At 47.3% G+C, this 14,664-nt stretch overlaps 1 protein-coding gene and 1 long non-coding RNA gene across 2 annotated transcripts in view; one reads left to right on the top strand and one right to left on the bottom strand.

The window, feature by feature from the left end:
* The window catches only part of PAPPA2 (pappalysin 2), a 314,606-nt gene that overhangs the window by 22,716 nt on the left and 277,226 nt on the right, over positions 1-14,664 (top strand). The window contains exon 2 of the mRNA XM_049715361.1: positions 1,817-3,670. Coding sequence (XP_049571318.1) covers positions 2,755-3,670 — 916 coding nt within the window. The 5' untranslated portion in view covers positions 1,817-2,754. The remainder of the gene's footprint in view (positions 1-1,816; positions 3,671-14,664) is intronic.
* Positions 1-14,664, bottom strand: part of LOC125965659 (uncharacterized) — a 248,133-nt gene that overhangs the window by 95,962 nt on the left and 137,507 nt on the right. The gene's annotated exons all lie outside the window — the stretch shown is intronic.

Here is a 14,664-nt window from a genome sequence, read left to right as displayed (position 1 = left end):
GAATGGATTACTAGCAGCTGAGAGCCAGGAGAGACCTATAGGGGATGCAAGATCATTCACACACTAAAAGGGGGAGAAAAGCACGGCGGAACTCTTCTTCCTTGCTGTGTTAGCCCTCCTTCCTGAAATGAATGGTATGAAACCTTTTTCTGAGGGTCCTGGGGGTGGCATGAGGGAGGGGGGAGTTTACTTCTTTTCTTACCTGGGTATCTTCCCTTCATTTCAACGAAGGTCCCTCTCCTTCCTTCCCTCCTTTCTTTCCTGGTTTCTCTCTCTATGTCTCTATCTCCTCTGCTTTTCTGTCTTTCTCTGGAATCTCCCCCTACCCTCTACCAAAGCCCCAATTTCTGTTGAGCTGCTTCGGGGTGAGGGGGAGGGAAAAGGGCTGAGTCAGAAAAGTGAAGGGAGACAGGGAGATGATAAGAGGAAAAAGGACAGTCTAGGATTGAGGGATTTCTGTGTAGTGGTATCCACGTGCCTGGATGGATATCTTCTTTGGGGACTTGCTTTGAGGCTTCAGTGGATGCTGCTTAGGGAGACAGGGCATGCCAGGGATGGGGTGCTTAGGATACAGCCTTCTTAAAGCACGTAAGCCAGTTATTAGCCAGAGGAGAGGAGTTTAGAAGACGATGGGGAGACCCAAGGCAAAAGAGGCAGTGTGATCTGACTCCAAAATATGTGGGCTGCATGTTTTATATGTGGGCAACACAAGCAGTGATTTTAGAACTGTAAGTGATTTTTCTTACTATGGAATGAAGGACCCAATATATTTCTCTACCTGTTTTGTACTCACCTGTGGTCAAACATCCTTACCTGTGTTGAGAATTCAGAATCATGCTGTGTGTGTGTGTGTGTGTGTGTGTGTGTGTGTGTGTGTGTGTGTGTATACACGCACTTGTGTTTAGGCGGTAGGACTCTGAGATAGCTTACATCTAGGCAAACATTATTATGGAGGTTAAAATCACATTATTTACTTCCACATTCTATCCATTCATTTCAAATCAATTTAAAAAATAGCTGCTTGGGTCTAGCTGTTTATTTTTGTAATTTACTTATTTTGAGCATCTCTTTTGTTTATTTGCTCACTCAGCATATGGTGACTTTTAGTAACTTCAGAGTGAGAAACTTGAGCGAGAATAAGAAGACCTGTATCGCACAAATCCACGGCATTTCCATTGAATGCTTCTTGCAGCAGGATAATTGATTTCTCCTTTCCCCCAATGTCTCATATAAAGTGAATTTGGGGTATTGTTCTTTTAAATCCCAAATGATTGAAATAAGAAGAAATATAGGAGGTGTGTGGCAAAACAAAAGAAAGATGCAAGTGGTCCCTAAAAGCCTGGTGTGGATTTATCAGGCAGTAAGCAAGTCTGTTCACAACACATGTGTGAGAGAGAGAGAGAGAGAGAGTGTGTGTGTGTGTGTGGGGGGAGAGAGAGAGAGAGAGAGAGAGAGAGAGAGAGAATACACACAGAAAAGAGTGCTCCAAAACAGTATTGATTGTTGGCTATTGATTGTGTAGGCTGCAGCTGCTGGAAGAGAAAGCAAGAAATGTTTACTGGGGAAACCAAGAGTGGCGTCTGTCCCCTGTGCCTCAGTGAGGTGGGGAGGTTTTCAGGAGGGAGGAGGGGACAGGGAGTAGGTGGAGAGATGCACCGAACTTATTAGCTTTGACATCATCATTGTCTTTAAATGAAACAAACAAGAAGAGAATTACAGGCAGAGAGAAAGGGAGAGAGGGGAGCAGGAGGGACCGGAGAGAACAGGTCCCCTGAAGGCTATGCTCTTCTTCTCGCTCTCTTTTCCATCTTCCCAGGGACCCACAAGACTCACAGAAGGTGAAGTCAAGGGCTCTCAGACTCATAAGGTTACTAGGACACCAGACTGGCACCCCAAAGGAGAACTTTACGGAGACTTACAACACAGCAACAAGTTAGAAGGGGATAAAAAAACAAACAAACAAACAAAAATCCTTTAACACTCACCAACCCCAAGCACGGAGCTGAGGGAAGCATTCTGACCTGCACAGGCAGACTGGAGGCTGGATGGAGAGCTGGCTGAGGAGGACATCTGGAGAGTGAAGGTTAAGTACCAGCTGGGATTTTTGTGCCCCCAGATTCTTTTTGGCTTTTTAGATAATAAGCATCAAATTCTGTGTGTCTGTATACTAGTTTTTCTAGCAGTTTATTGGAAGGTGGATGTATTTGAGGTTAAAGACTACAAAGAGAAGGTAACTCCTAGGGAAGGAAGAAGGAGAGAGAAAAGAAAATTAGAAGCTAAGATTCTTTGGAATGACTTCAGGTAGTGAGCGGTATGTGTTTGTGAGTGAGTGTGTATTTGACGGGCTTTGGCTTATGCCCATGTGTCCCTCTTCTAGTATCAGCGAGGGGAGGGGCTATTGAAGAAAGAAAAAGAGAGAAACCTGAGCTCTCTGGAAGAAATTCATAGGAACCCAGAGAAACGAACTTCATTCTGCAAGGACTAAACTAGAGCGAGGAGAGAGAGGTCAAGGGAGAAGGGTGAGGGAAACACATATGGTGGGTGAGGTACAGAGGCCACGCTGGCCCAGCACCCAGCGCAGGTAGCCAGAAGAGGTTCTCTTTTGGGGCTGCTTGAAAAAGTTTGGTCCGTGAACAAAACAGTTTGCCCGGTGACTGTGAATCTACTGCCAGCTGTCTCTTTCTCTTCTCTCCATCACCCTGGTGTGGTACCCAGAAGTTGACTTCTGGTTCTGTATAAAGAGCCAGCGGAGGTATGATGTGCTTAAAGATTCTGAGAATAAGCCTGGTGATTCTGGCTGGGTGGGCGCTCAGTACTGTCAGCTCTGAGCTGGGCTGGACACGCAAGAGATCCTTGGCTCAAAGAGGACACCTGAATCAGGTGCTGTTGGAAGGAGAACGCTGTTGGCTGGGGGCCAAGGTTAGAAGACCCAGAGCTGCCCCTCAGCATCACCTCTTTGGGGTCTACCCCAGCAGACCTGGGAACTACCTGAGGCCCTACCCTGCGGGGGATCAAGGAACGTACCATGCAGGGCGCAGTAAGCCAGACGCCGAGGGAATGGCTGTGAGATCTGTTCCCCCAGACCTGACTGGAAGTGCAGGAGTGACAAGTGAGGCTGAGCGGCCAGCTGCCCTGTGGGTAGAGGATGGTCCTATTGGGCAGTCGGAGCTACTGGGAGATGATGACACTTATCTTGGCAATCAAGGATCCAAGGAGCCTCTAGGTGAGGCTGGGACTCAAGAGCATGGAGCCTTGGCTGCCGCCAAGATCACCACCTTCCCACGCCAGAAGGAACCCGGACCAGAGACCCAAAGGAAGGGCCGGACCAAGACTAGGCGGCGGCGCCAGGTGGCGAAGGGGCAGGCAGGAGGTGTGCAGGGAGACCCCAGTGTTGTTCCCCGGCACTTCCAACCTTGGTCTAAGCATCCCCTTATGCATGGGGTCAGAACCAGCTCTTCGGAGGGCGGCATCCAGAATGGTGGAGGGGACCCCGACTGGGAAGCAGAGACCTTTAGCCCCCAAGGAGGATTGCCTGTTTTGTACTTCTCTGGGAGGCGGGAGCAGCTGTTGCTGCGTCCAGAAGTGCTGGCTGACATTCCCCGGGAGGCGTTCACAGTGGAAGCCTGGGTGAAACCGGAGGGAGGACAGAACAGCCCAGCCATCATTGCAGGTAATAACCCACTCCTGGGCTTTCCGTAGTCCGCGGGGGTAGGGTTGGCTTCCTTTTTTGTTGAGGTTAGACTTTGGGGGCAAGGAGGGGAAAGGGACAGAGCAGGAGGGCCAGGGAGGGCTGGCTGAGCAGAGAGGGGGAAGGGCCTTTATTCATCTGCGCAGCAGGATTCCAGACATCATCTACCTTAATGACTCTGTAACCACAAGAGCATTTGTCCCTTGTATCGATCTCATGTGGTTCTATACATTGTGCTGGCACTTAGGAGACCTCCAGCTCACTCTCTTATCCCTCTTTAAAGGGGAAGATCTCTGGTTCTTTGTCAGTGGGGAAGAGGTGTCACACTCCATTTCTCATAGTCCCGTATGAGATACCCAGGCAACTTTGAAACTACATGAAAGTGTAAAGACCTGGGCAGCGAGTCAAGCCTGGGCTGGGCTAGGCGGCAAGAGAACAAGGCTGCCAGGTACACAGCCAATGGGTCCTGGTTGGTTTCCTTTTCTCTGAGCAGCCCTGGGATGTAGCAGAAAGCTACTGCCTTGTCCAGGTCCTTGAGTCCCCTTTGCTTTGTCCTAAAAATCATGAGTGAGTCCAGCCTAGGAAGAGCAAGGTCTGCTGGAAAAGGTGGGCACTCACAAGCCAGGACCCTGGCTTCTTGCCCTGGCCGTTGTAAAAGGGACCTAAAATGCACCTTGTATAACTCTATGGTGTTAATCAGGGGCAGTGTTTGGGAACACTACCCACATTTATTTTACTCTATACCCAGATCTTGGCTTTCATGGGAAGTCACCCAGAAAGACAAAGAAAAGAGTGGGGTTAGGAATGTCTCCTTTGCCTTACTTCGATGGTGGGGGGATTGGTTTCAGGCAAGGGGTGGTTGGGGGTTAGATGTGATACTTCATCATTCAGTTTCCCATTATCCCTCTGGAGCCCCCCCGCCCCGTGACAGAACCTCACACAAGGCTAGGCACCTTGGTCCGGCCTACACCTCTACTCCCACCTAGTAGAACCATTGAAATCTTATTAATCTGGATTGTCTGCAACACCGTTTGATGTTTGCCAGTCCTGTGACATCGAGGGGGTAACAGAAGGAATGAGAGGTATGCCAGAGGCAGACTGGGAATGGAACTCCAGAACCCCTCAAAGGCTTGACAGCTAGCTCCCCGTATTAAAAACTTCTCAGGTTACTGGATGCCTGCAAATAAGTTTCAGACTAGAGAAAGAAATCTGGAAGGAGGGAGCCTCTTGCAATGGGGTGTTGCTGGAACATCCCTTCCGGACACGCTGTCTCCCCCTCTTTGGCTGTGATTTCTCTTTTGGAAGCTGGGATTCCCAGACACTGAGCGCTCTAGAGTCTTGTGGTTTTGCGTGATTTTATTTTGGGGTGGGAGAGGGTGAAGGGAGGGGATAGAGAAGGGGCTGGGCTGTAAGATAGGTGGGGGCAGAGAAAGAGTAGAAGGAAATCCTTATTCTGGGGCCAAATGGAAGAAATAATGAGATGATTATCTGATCAGAGCTGGCAGCTTCACAGTTTTTCCCAGATGACATCTTCTTGCTGCCTAATCTCACTTCCTAGTACCCATCTGCCAGGGAAACTGTGTGCTTGCAGTCTAGACCGGGGCCTACCACTCTGCTTACCCCTCCTCTGGCAGTAGCGGCATAGGGACCTGGGATCAGTTCCCTGGCTCAGAAGAATCAGAGAAGGATGCAGCAGGAATATAGGAGGGAGGCTCTAAGAGACCAGTGCTTTGAGTTGTTAAAACCCCAAACCTGAGGGAACAGATTCTGGACAGTGGATCTTTCCATCCCTTTCATGTCCTTCTGTCTCATGCTCTGCAGCGGGGAGAACAGGGTCAGGATTTGATTCCAATTACAGCCTTCCTTGATGCACCTCCTCCCTCGCCCCCCCGCCCCCCAAGCCCGTACATCTCCCTCCTGTGCCCACCTCCACCCTGCCACAGCGCACACTCAGATCCTTCTCCAAAGTGCCCATCTGAATCCTCATAACCTCCCTAAGCGTGTAAAATTAGGCAGGAACTCTTTCGCAGACAGTCTAGCTTCGGAGGTTTCTTTCTCTTCAAATCAAAGTGTTCCTGGAGGTGTGCTGGTATTTCCCCTATAGGTCCACACCAGGAAGGTGGAAGGGCAGGAAATACGCAGGTCTGTCTCCTTTCCATCTCCCACCCTGTATCTCTGTTCAGATTTGTGCACATCAGAAAATATTCAGGAGAGATTTAGGGTAAAAGTCTGGGAGAGATGGGGGCTGGGAACAAGGCTTTCATTCTTTAGGATTCTAGCAACCGGGTTCCCAAGGACATAGGCATCCTTGTCTACTCATTGTGCTCAGCTCCGTACACTTCCTCTGGGGGCCCCAGGGCTGAGAACCATGAAGGGCCGAGGCTAGTCCCCACCCCCACCGCCCTCCTCCCGGAATAAAGGTCTCCGATTCACTAACTTACTCACTCCTACCAACAGATCAGCCCAAATTCCCTCTCCGACCCTAGCACTGGTCCTTTTATTTGGTCACTGCCCGCTCCTGGGCTGGTTGGCCTTCAGCTGTGCAGAATGACCACAACTGAATTGTGTTCCTGAGAGCTAAATACAATTCAACCATGGAAGTTCTGCTGCTCCACTGAGGATAACCCAAGATGCTGCAAAACTTGACTCCTATACTCTTTTCCAACAGCTCTCAAACCTCAGATTCTACCTACTTAACATAGACCCAGTTTCCCGGTCCTCCATCTACCAAACCTGGGGCATTTTCTCCTTGGCAGATATATTAAGTGATTCAGCTGCACCAGCCCTTGTAGAGGAACCCCCCTGAGATGGGAGACCTCAGGGAATACTTCCCACACAGGGCACTAGGTGGCAGCGTTGCTTCGTGCACAGGAGAGTAGGCGGTGCCTTGGAAGCCACGCAGTGGGGAATGTGTCTGGTTTCTCGGAGGGCTGTCCTTCCCCCCCCCCCCCCCCCCCCCCCCGCCTCTGGAAGGTAATTAATCATCCCCTCCCAGAGCATTGTTGGTAGGCATCCCTTAGGGTGAGCTTCATACAAGTCTTTCCGCAGGGCCTATGTGAAAGGGCTAAAGTGGCATTCTTTGGGTTGTGACTAACTGGCACTTGTAAAATCTGGTAAAGAAAACAAAATCAACTAGAGTTACCTCCCTCCCCCCACCCCTAACTCCCACGTGCTTCCAAAATAGGAAGTTGGATTCTGGATGGATTGTTGGAATACTTTCATTTGGAGCCAAGGACAGTGCAGGCCTCACAGGCTTTCACGGGTAAGATTCTGGTCCCTGGAGGGGGAGTGATGGTGCTGGACCCCCTGCAAGTTAGACCTTCTGAAGTTGCCAATCTCCTGTAGTTCTGACGTGAGGCAAGAGGGCCTAGGAAAAGACTGTGAGTGGCTGCTCCAGCGTAGGGGCCTCCATCAAAGTAACTACTCGGGGGCGTGGCAATTCAGGGACTTGTGGCCACCAAGGAGTAGCCGGAGGTCAGGATCCCATCTGGAGAGGCTGTTGGAACTCAGCAGTGGACTTAAGCCAAATTCTGTTCCATCCTCGTGTGAAATCTTTAAGCTCCAGCACCCAACCCTGAAACCATCCTGTTTCTCTCCTTCTCAACTTCCTTTCCTCTCCTTCAACCCCAACATACACAGAAAAGGACCTTTTAATAGGTTCCTCCTCACCCCTAATTGATTTCAAATGTTCCCTGAAGTTGCCCAGCTGAGTAACCACCTGCAGCTCCAAGAGCAGGAGACTGAGTCAGTAAGTCCATGGCAGAACTGGAGCCCGAGCCCACGTTTCTTCACTCAACAAATATTTATTGAGTGCCTTGCCATGCAAAGCAGGGCAAGGCTCTGTGGGGAATACAAAGATGGCTAAGAAACTGTCCCTGACTGGAAGATGAGTTTTCCTTTTCTGAGGATCCAAGTTTCAGAGGACATTCCAGGGCAGAATTTGGGAGTCAGACAGACCTGGAATCAGACCCCATCTGACACTTAATCAGTGCTGCCACCTGTGGCAATCCATTAAACTTTTCTGAGCTTTGGTGTCCTCAGACGGAGAAATGAGACAATGTCTTGCAGAGTTGTTACAATGTTTAATTGAATCATGTATGTAAAGTGCCCAACACAGGCTTGACCGTGGAATTTATTTACGAAGTGGTATTAACAGCGGGAGGTGATCATTGCTAAGAGCAGTGTGTTAACCAATGCATCTTTGGTGTTAACCCACCAACCTGCAGTCCTTCCTCAGTTAGGATATTAATTTCTTAGAAATTTAGTGTTCTAATCTGTAAAATAGGAATGACGGTAGATAGGGTTTTTGGCAAGATGGTCTCAAGATGATTGAGAACACTGTAGAATCAGTGGCTTGAAAGGACTGTGTTTTTTAAAAAAAATCATTTTATTTTTAGCGTGGGCAATACTATTTAATACATTGGACAATGGTCCAAAGCTTTTTCTGGGATCATACACTCTTCTGAGAATATGATGGAAGCTATGCTCACTTTCCAGAAATATGTCCGTGTCATGCAGTTCACATAACTTCCAGAACTCTCTGGATTTCCTGGTAGCTAGCATCTGCTGACCTTGTTTAAGGCGTATTGATAGCTTTTTTGTTTTGAATGACACCTGAGAAATGAGATTTCACAGGACGATGTAACAACCCCTTCTCTCAGTAAGGGGGTGGCGTCCTCAGGGTGAGGAGTTTTGTTGATGTGGGGTGTGGAGCTTCACAGATTCACACACAGAAGTATCCACATAGATATAAAGAGAATTTAAAAGGAAGGCTGTGTGTGCTATGTGTGTCCAAAGCTGAAGCCTGTTTTTGTAAATAAAGTTTTATTAGAACCCAGCCACCCCCATTTGATGGTGTGTTCTCTGTGGCTGCTCCCACTTTGAATGGCAGAGTTGAGTAGTTGCAACAGAGAATGTATGGCCTGCAAAGCCTAAAATATTTACTGTGAGGCCCTTTGTAGAGTTTGCCAAATCCTGCTCTAGAGCATTACTTCTCAAACTTAAATATGCATAGAGATCACCTGGTATTTTTCTCAAAATGTCCTTGCTGCGATGGGAATACACCTGGCAGCAGATGCAATGAGAATGCCAACTCTGGGGCATTTCCTTGCCCAAGGACAGAGCTGCTGTGCTCTGAATCTGTCACTGCATTTCCACTGAGGCCACATGCCTTGGTGTGGCAGGGATAAGGAAAACCAGTTCCTGAGAGATTCAGATCTCCTCTCATAGTTGTCTCTGCCTTGAGGACTCGTGGTGGCCTTGCAGATCATTCTTTAGACTGTATAGCAGTTTACAATGCTTCCACTCCATTTTCTCTCTTCCACTCCATCTTCTCTCTTTCCTTCCTTCAGGTCAGACCTGTACCATGAACTGATGGCTCTCCCAGTGCTTTCAGGCCCCCTCCCTGTTTTCTCTCCTAGTTGTCTCTCCTAACAGAATCCTTGTATGTTGAACCCCATCTTGGCATCTGCTTCTTGCACTAACACAGCTAACTAACACAAATGCAGATCCCGTTTCAGTAGGTCTGGGGGAACGTTTCTAACAGGCTCCTAGGTGCCGCTGCTGCTAGTATGTGGACCGTGATTTAAGCAGCAAGACTTAAGACTTAAGTAGACTCGTGAATCTAGAGCAGGGTAGGCAGGCTTTCTCTGTGAAGGCACAGTAGTAAAAAATTTAGGCTTTGCAGGCCACATAGTCTCTGTTACAACTGTTCTGTCGTTAGAGCATGCAAGCAGCCTTAGACAATATGTAAATGAATGAGCATGGCTGTGTTTTAGTAAAACTTTATTTTCAAAGACAGGTGGCAGTCCCAATTTTGCCTGTGGGCCATAGTTTGCCAGCACCTGGTATTCAGGACTCTTCCTGCATGCCATGCTTCTTCCATAGCCCTCTTTTTCTTTGCTTCCTAGTCCTACCCTGTCCAGGATAATACCTACAGAGAGACTGACAGTATCAGTGGTAGGGAAACACCTTTTATTCAAGTAAAAACAAAACTTCCCAGAAATTTCCTGCAGAAAACAAGTCCTGATGGTTTCTGTATGAGCATTCCAGATGGAGTTTCTGTTTATTTACAGTTGACCGTTGAACAACATGAGTTTGAACTGTGCAGGTCTACTTGTATGTGGAATTTTTTCCAATAGTAAATACTACAGTACTACCTGGTCCGTGGTTGGTTGAATCTGAGGATGTGGAACCTGGATATGGAGGAACTGGGAATACGGAGGACTTATTATAAGTTATACATGGATTTTTGACTGCATGGAGGGTTGGTGCCCCAACCCTTGTGTTGTTCAAGGGTCAACTATATTTTCTTTCTTTATAAATGGCATATCGAGATAAAACTTTTATACCATAAAGTTCACCTGTTTAAACTGTACAATTAATGTTTTTTAGAATATTTGCAGAGTTGTGCAACTGTTACCACAATCTAATTTTAGAACATTTTCATTCTACCCAAAAGAAACACCTTACCCATTAGTGGTCACTCCCCATTTCCCTCTCCTCCTTCCCATATCCACAATAACCAGAGACAACCACTAATCTATGTTCTGTCTCTATAGATTTGGCTACTCTGGACATTTCACATAATATGTGGTCTTTTGAATTTGGTTTCTTTCACTTGAGGTTCATCACGTTTTAGCATGCATCAGAGCTTCATTCCTTTTCATTGCCAAGTAGTATTCCTTAGACATGTCACTTTTTAAAAAAATCTCTTCTCCAGTTGATGGACATTGTGGTGGCTTCCACTTTTTGGCTATATGAATAGTGCTGCTATGAATACCATACACAAGGGGATTTATGTTTTTATTTCTGCTGAGTAGGCATCTAGGAGTGGAATTGCATATGGTAACTATGTTGAACATTTTGCAATTCCCAGGAATGCATGAGGGTTTGGTTTTATATTTTGACCCACTAAAATTAAAAAGACTTCTGTGGCCTCATTGAAGACTAGGGCTTGGCCATTGCTTACATCTGGTAGCACCTGGGTAGTCTTTGAGAAATGTGATGTTGTCTTGTACAATGAGTAGACGCATGGACCTCTGTGCTGAGGCCTCTGCAATCAGAGGGAGGCCTTACTGGTTGAGATGGGAGCTATCATCAAGCTCCATGCTCCAGCTATTCAAGGGCATCCTAAGATGGCCCATTCGTCCCTGAACCTGACTCTGTATGGCGGGAGTTCTCCTTTGGCCTGAACTGCATTACTTTCTATGACTTTCCACGTGCATGAGCCCCAAATGACATGCACGTGGGGAACACTCGGCCCATCAAGTCACAGTGCATCGGATTCTGATGCATCAGCTCCTTCAGGAAGAAAAAAAGAAGAGAACCAGAGGGGAGAAGGGAAAATAAAGGCCATATGGCTCCCCTATAATGTCCTGAACTTCTCCCTGGATTCCAGCTCTGGGTGCTTAAGCACTGCCATCTCCCTGTGGCCCACTCTGTTCAGGACCTGGTGCCTGACTCACAAGGATGAGATCTGGGATTCTGGAGTCATTCAGGTGTCTCGGGGTACAGGTTGGGGAAGGAGACTCACTTCCAGGTGGCAGCACAGAAGTGTTTCCTCCGAGTGTGACTGTGTGATCATCCTCCTTATCACATGGCAGCTTCAGGGCCTGACACTGCTTATTGCGCTTCCTGTCCTGATCCCCAGCTTCAGTTACTGTCTCCCTTCTTTGCGTTCGCAACCTCAGGGAGACAGTGCAGCGCGGAGGGGTCCCGGCTGATCCACATGCCACCATTGGCCGCTCTCTCCTCATTCTCTGTCGGCTGTGTGTTCTCTCAGTCCTCAGGGATGATGGAAACCTATGGGCACTCTCAGTGCAGTTCTTGGGTGGAGCACAGGTTGTCAGGCTGGAAATATTTAAGAGTAATAGGGGTGAAGCTGGAAAGTAGGAATCACCTTTGGCGGCCCAAATACATTCACCCATTTGCCCATCACTGGCAATGCTTTGTCTTTCTTCACCTTCTGCTCCCTCCTTTGTGCTCTACTTCATTGTTCCTCTGGGGCTGGCAGCCCATCTGAGTCATTCAGGATGTGTGTTCCAGCAGGCCTGCTCCTTCTTCTTCCCATCCTAGTCCATGCCTTGAGGAGGCAAAATAAACAGGAGAGGAAGGCAGCACGTTAGCTTGGATTTTGAGCCTGAATACCCTGAACATCCCTTAGCTTCGGTGTCTGCTGCCATAAACAAGTGCATAAATTCCATGCTTCTGGGCTCCAGTACATGGGATTAGGTTACCCTGGGGGCTCATCAGACCCCTTCCTGCTCACATCATACACCCCATGACCCTAGCACCTTCTAGAAAGCATATCTCTATGTTAAGTTTGTGTTCAAAAAACTAATAGCATCCCCTCCTTCTCGTTTTCATTACCTGCCTTAAAATAATCCTACTCTTTGGATTTTTTTAAAAAGAGAACATCCAGGAAATAAAGCCCAGTGGGCAAACAAAAGCATCCCAATTCTCTTTATGAGTCAGAAGTGAGTCGTAGAGAAAAGTTGTTCTGCCCAGATATACAATACGGTCACTGGAACCCAAAATTTCAGAGCATTTTGAAGTGGAAGCATTGCCATGGCAACCAACTGGGATATCAAGACCAGTAATTGCGGCTCAATTTTGGATCAGAAGTCCAGTTGCTGGTCAGAGTGGGAAGTCACAGAGCTTAAAACTTAATCAATCAGTTAGTGAATCATCATTCAAGCAGTGGCTCAGCATTTGCTAACTTTCATACAAGTAATTGCGGTACGTTTTGGGCAGGTTAGCAAAGAAACATACCTTTTTGGGTTTCTATTTGTTAATTCATCCATTCATTTATTCATTCATCCAACATTTATTGAGTTCCTATTAGGTGAAGTATCAGGCATTACGTCACGTGTTGGGGAATCAAGAATGAGCAAGGCAGGGGCTGTACCTGGAAGGTGCTCACTGCCCAGTGGGAGCTGACCTGTAACTGTACCATAACAGCTCGGCCTCTAGGAGGGCCAGTCCTGTCTCAGCGAGCCTGAGAATTCCTCGAGGCTAGAGAAGGAGAGCCAGAAACCAGAGAGACTGAAGGAGGCCTGGGAGGCAGCAGAATTGGGGAAAAGAGAGAAGGATGGAGATAAAGTGTCAGATGGCATAGGAGCACCCACTAAGCCATCAGGTCTGAAGTGGGCTCATTGGATGAAGCAGTTAGGAAATCATCAGAGGCTTTAGAGAGAGCAGTTTCACCCTGGAGTTGGGGGCTGGGAGAGGACTCCACATTACAGCAAATGGAGGTATGAATGGGATGGGAGGCTGTGAAGACCTAGAGCAGGGTCTAGCACACTCTGCAATGAAAGTGGCTATGAGGGGAAGGAGTAGGAGTCAGAAGTAGACACAGGTTTAGAGAGACTCTTTTAAGGTAGGAGAGATCCAAGTCTCAAGGTCTTGTAATAAAGCACTAGTAATCTAAAGTAGAAGACAGCATAAACACACAGGAGAATAAAGCAAGATGAGGTAGCAGAAATGGAAAGCATGCCCAGTTGTTTCAAGAAATTATTGAAAGGATTTTTATTGGACAAATACTTACATAGTTCTTTCTCTGAACCACATATGACTATGGTCACTTTGAAAATGTTAACTCACGAGCTCCTCAGAACAACTCAAGGAAGTGGATGGAGAAGTTGGAGCACAGAGAGGAATAGGACGTTGCCCAATGACACACAGCTGCTCGTGCTGCATCAGCATTTGAACCTGAGGGCTCCGTCCCTAGGGTCCATGCTCTTAGCCACAGTTCAAAGCTGTCTCTAATTTTTATGGAAGAAGCAGCAAGGAGCAAAGGGTCCCAACATGTCTCAGCTGAACCCTTCCACCTGTCTCATTTCTCCCGTTTCCTTGATCTCAGCAAAGAGCTCTTTCCACACAGGCCAGAACCCTGGGGGTTCTTGTCCCACTTCAGTACCCCTCACCCCTACCTTCCTCAACATCACATATAATACCAGGAATCACTCACCAAGTCTTGTTTGTTCTACCTCTATAATCTCATGTGGACCTGTCCTATTCATCCCCACAGCCAGTACACTAATCCTGGACATCTCTCACCTGAGAGGCCAATTCATTCTTCAGCTAATTGACTGAACTTTTTTTTTAAGCTTTCTCAAATACCAAGCGGCTCAAGTCACTTTCTGGCCTAAAACCCTTGAATGACCCCCATGTGAGCTCAGGATAAAGGTCCACTTCTTTAGTATGCCATATGGTACCCTACTTATGTCCTCAGGCTCATCACTGCCCTCTAGGGTGGATGCACACTCACACTCCCATCCATACACGTGTGCACATGTGCGTGCACCTACATACATACATACATACTTAAACATGCACACATATGCACACCACACACATTCAAAACCACACACACACACACACACACACACTCTTAGTTACATTCTAGCAATGCCAAACTACTAGCAGTGACACAGATACACCACTCTTTTCCCTGGCTTCTGACCTGAGCCCTTTGCACTTTTTCTCCTAACAAGAAACTACTCCCCAAACCCACATTCACTGAACTTACTTCTAGTCACTCTCTGGTTTTTAGTTAATATGATATCTCTTCTAGAAAACCTTCCTTGGTCTCACTGATATAGGTTTGTTCTCCAGTGAATTCTCCTAACACCTTATACTCAGCCTTATCAAAACACTTAGGTCAACTTACTGCAAGTCCCATCTTACTTTTTATTCATTCAATAGATATTCTTTCAGCTCCTACTGTGTGCCAGGCACTGTGCTGGGGACTGATGTTAGACAGATATGGCTCTACTGCCACACTATTTCTTTCCTAGGCTAGCTCCCCCCCTGCGCTGCTTGAGGTCAGGGGCTGTACTTTTTTCATTGCTATACCCATAGCACCTAGTGCATTGATAGCAAATAAAACTCATCCAATAAATGTTTGATAAGAGGATGAATGAATGATTGAACAAACACAGGGCAAGATTTAGTCTTACAAACTGTGAAGTGAA

The sequence above is a fragment of the Orcinus orca genome, chromosome 1 (genome assembly GCF_937001465.1).
Source record: "Orcinus orca chromosome 1, mOrcOrc1.1, whole genome shotgun sequence".
Lineage (NCBI taxonomy): Eukaryota > Metazoa > Chordata > Mammalia > Artiodactyla > Delphinidae > Orcinus > Orcinus orca.
Note: the sequence above shows the minus strand (reverse complement) of the source record. Positions and strands in the feature narration are given on the sequence as shown.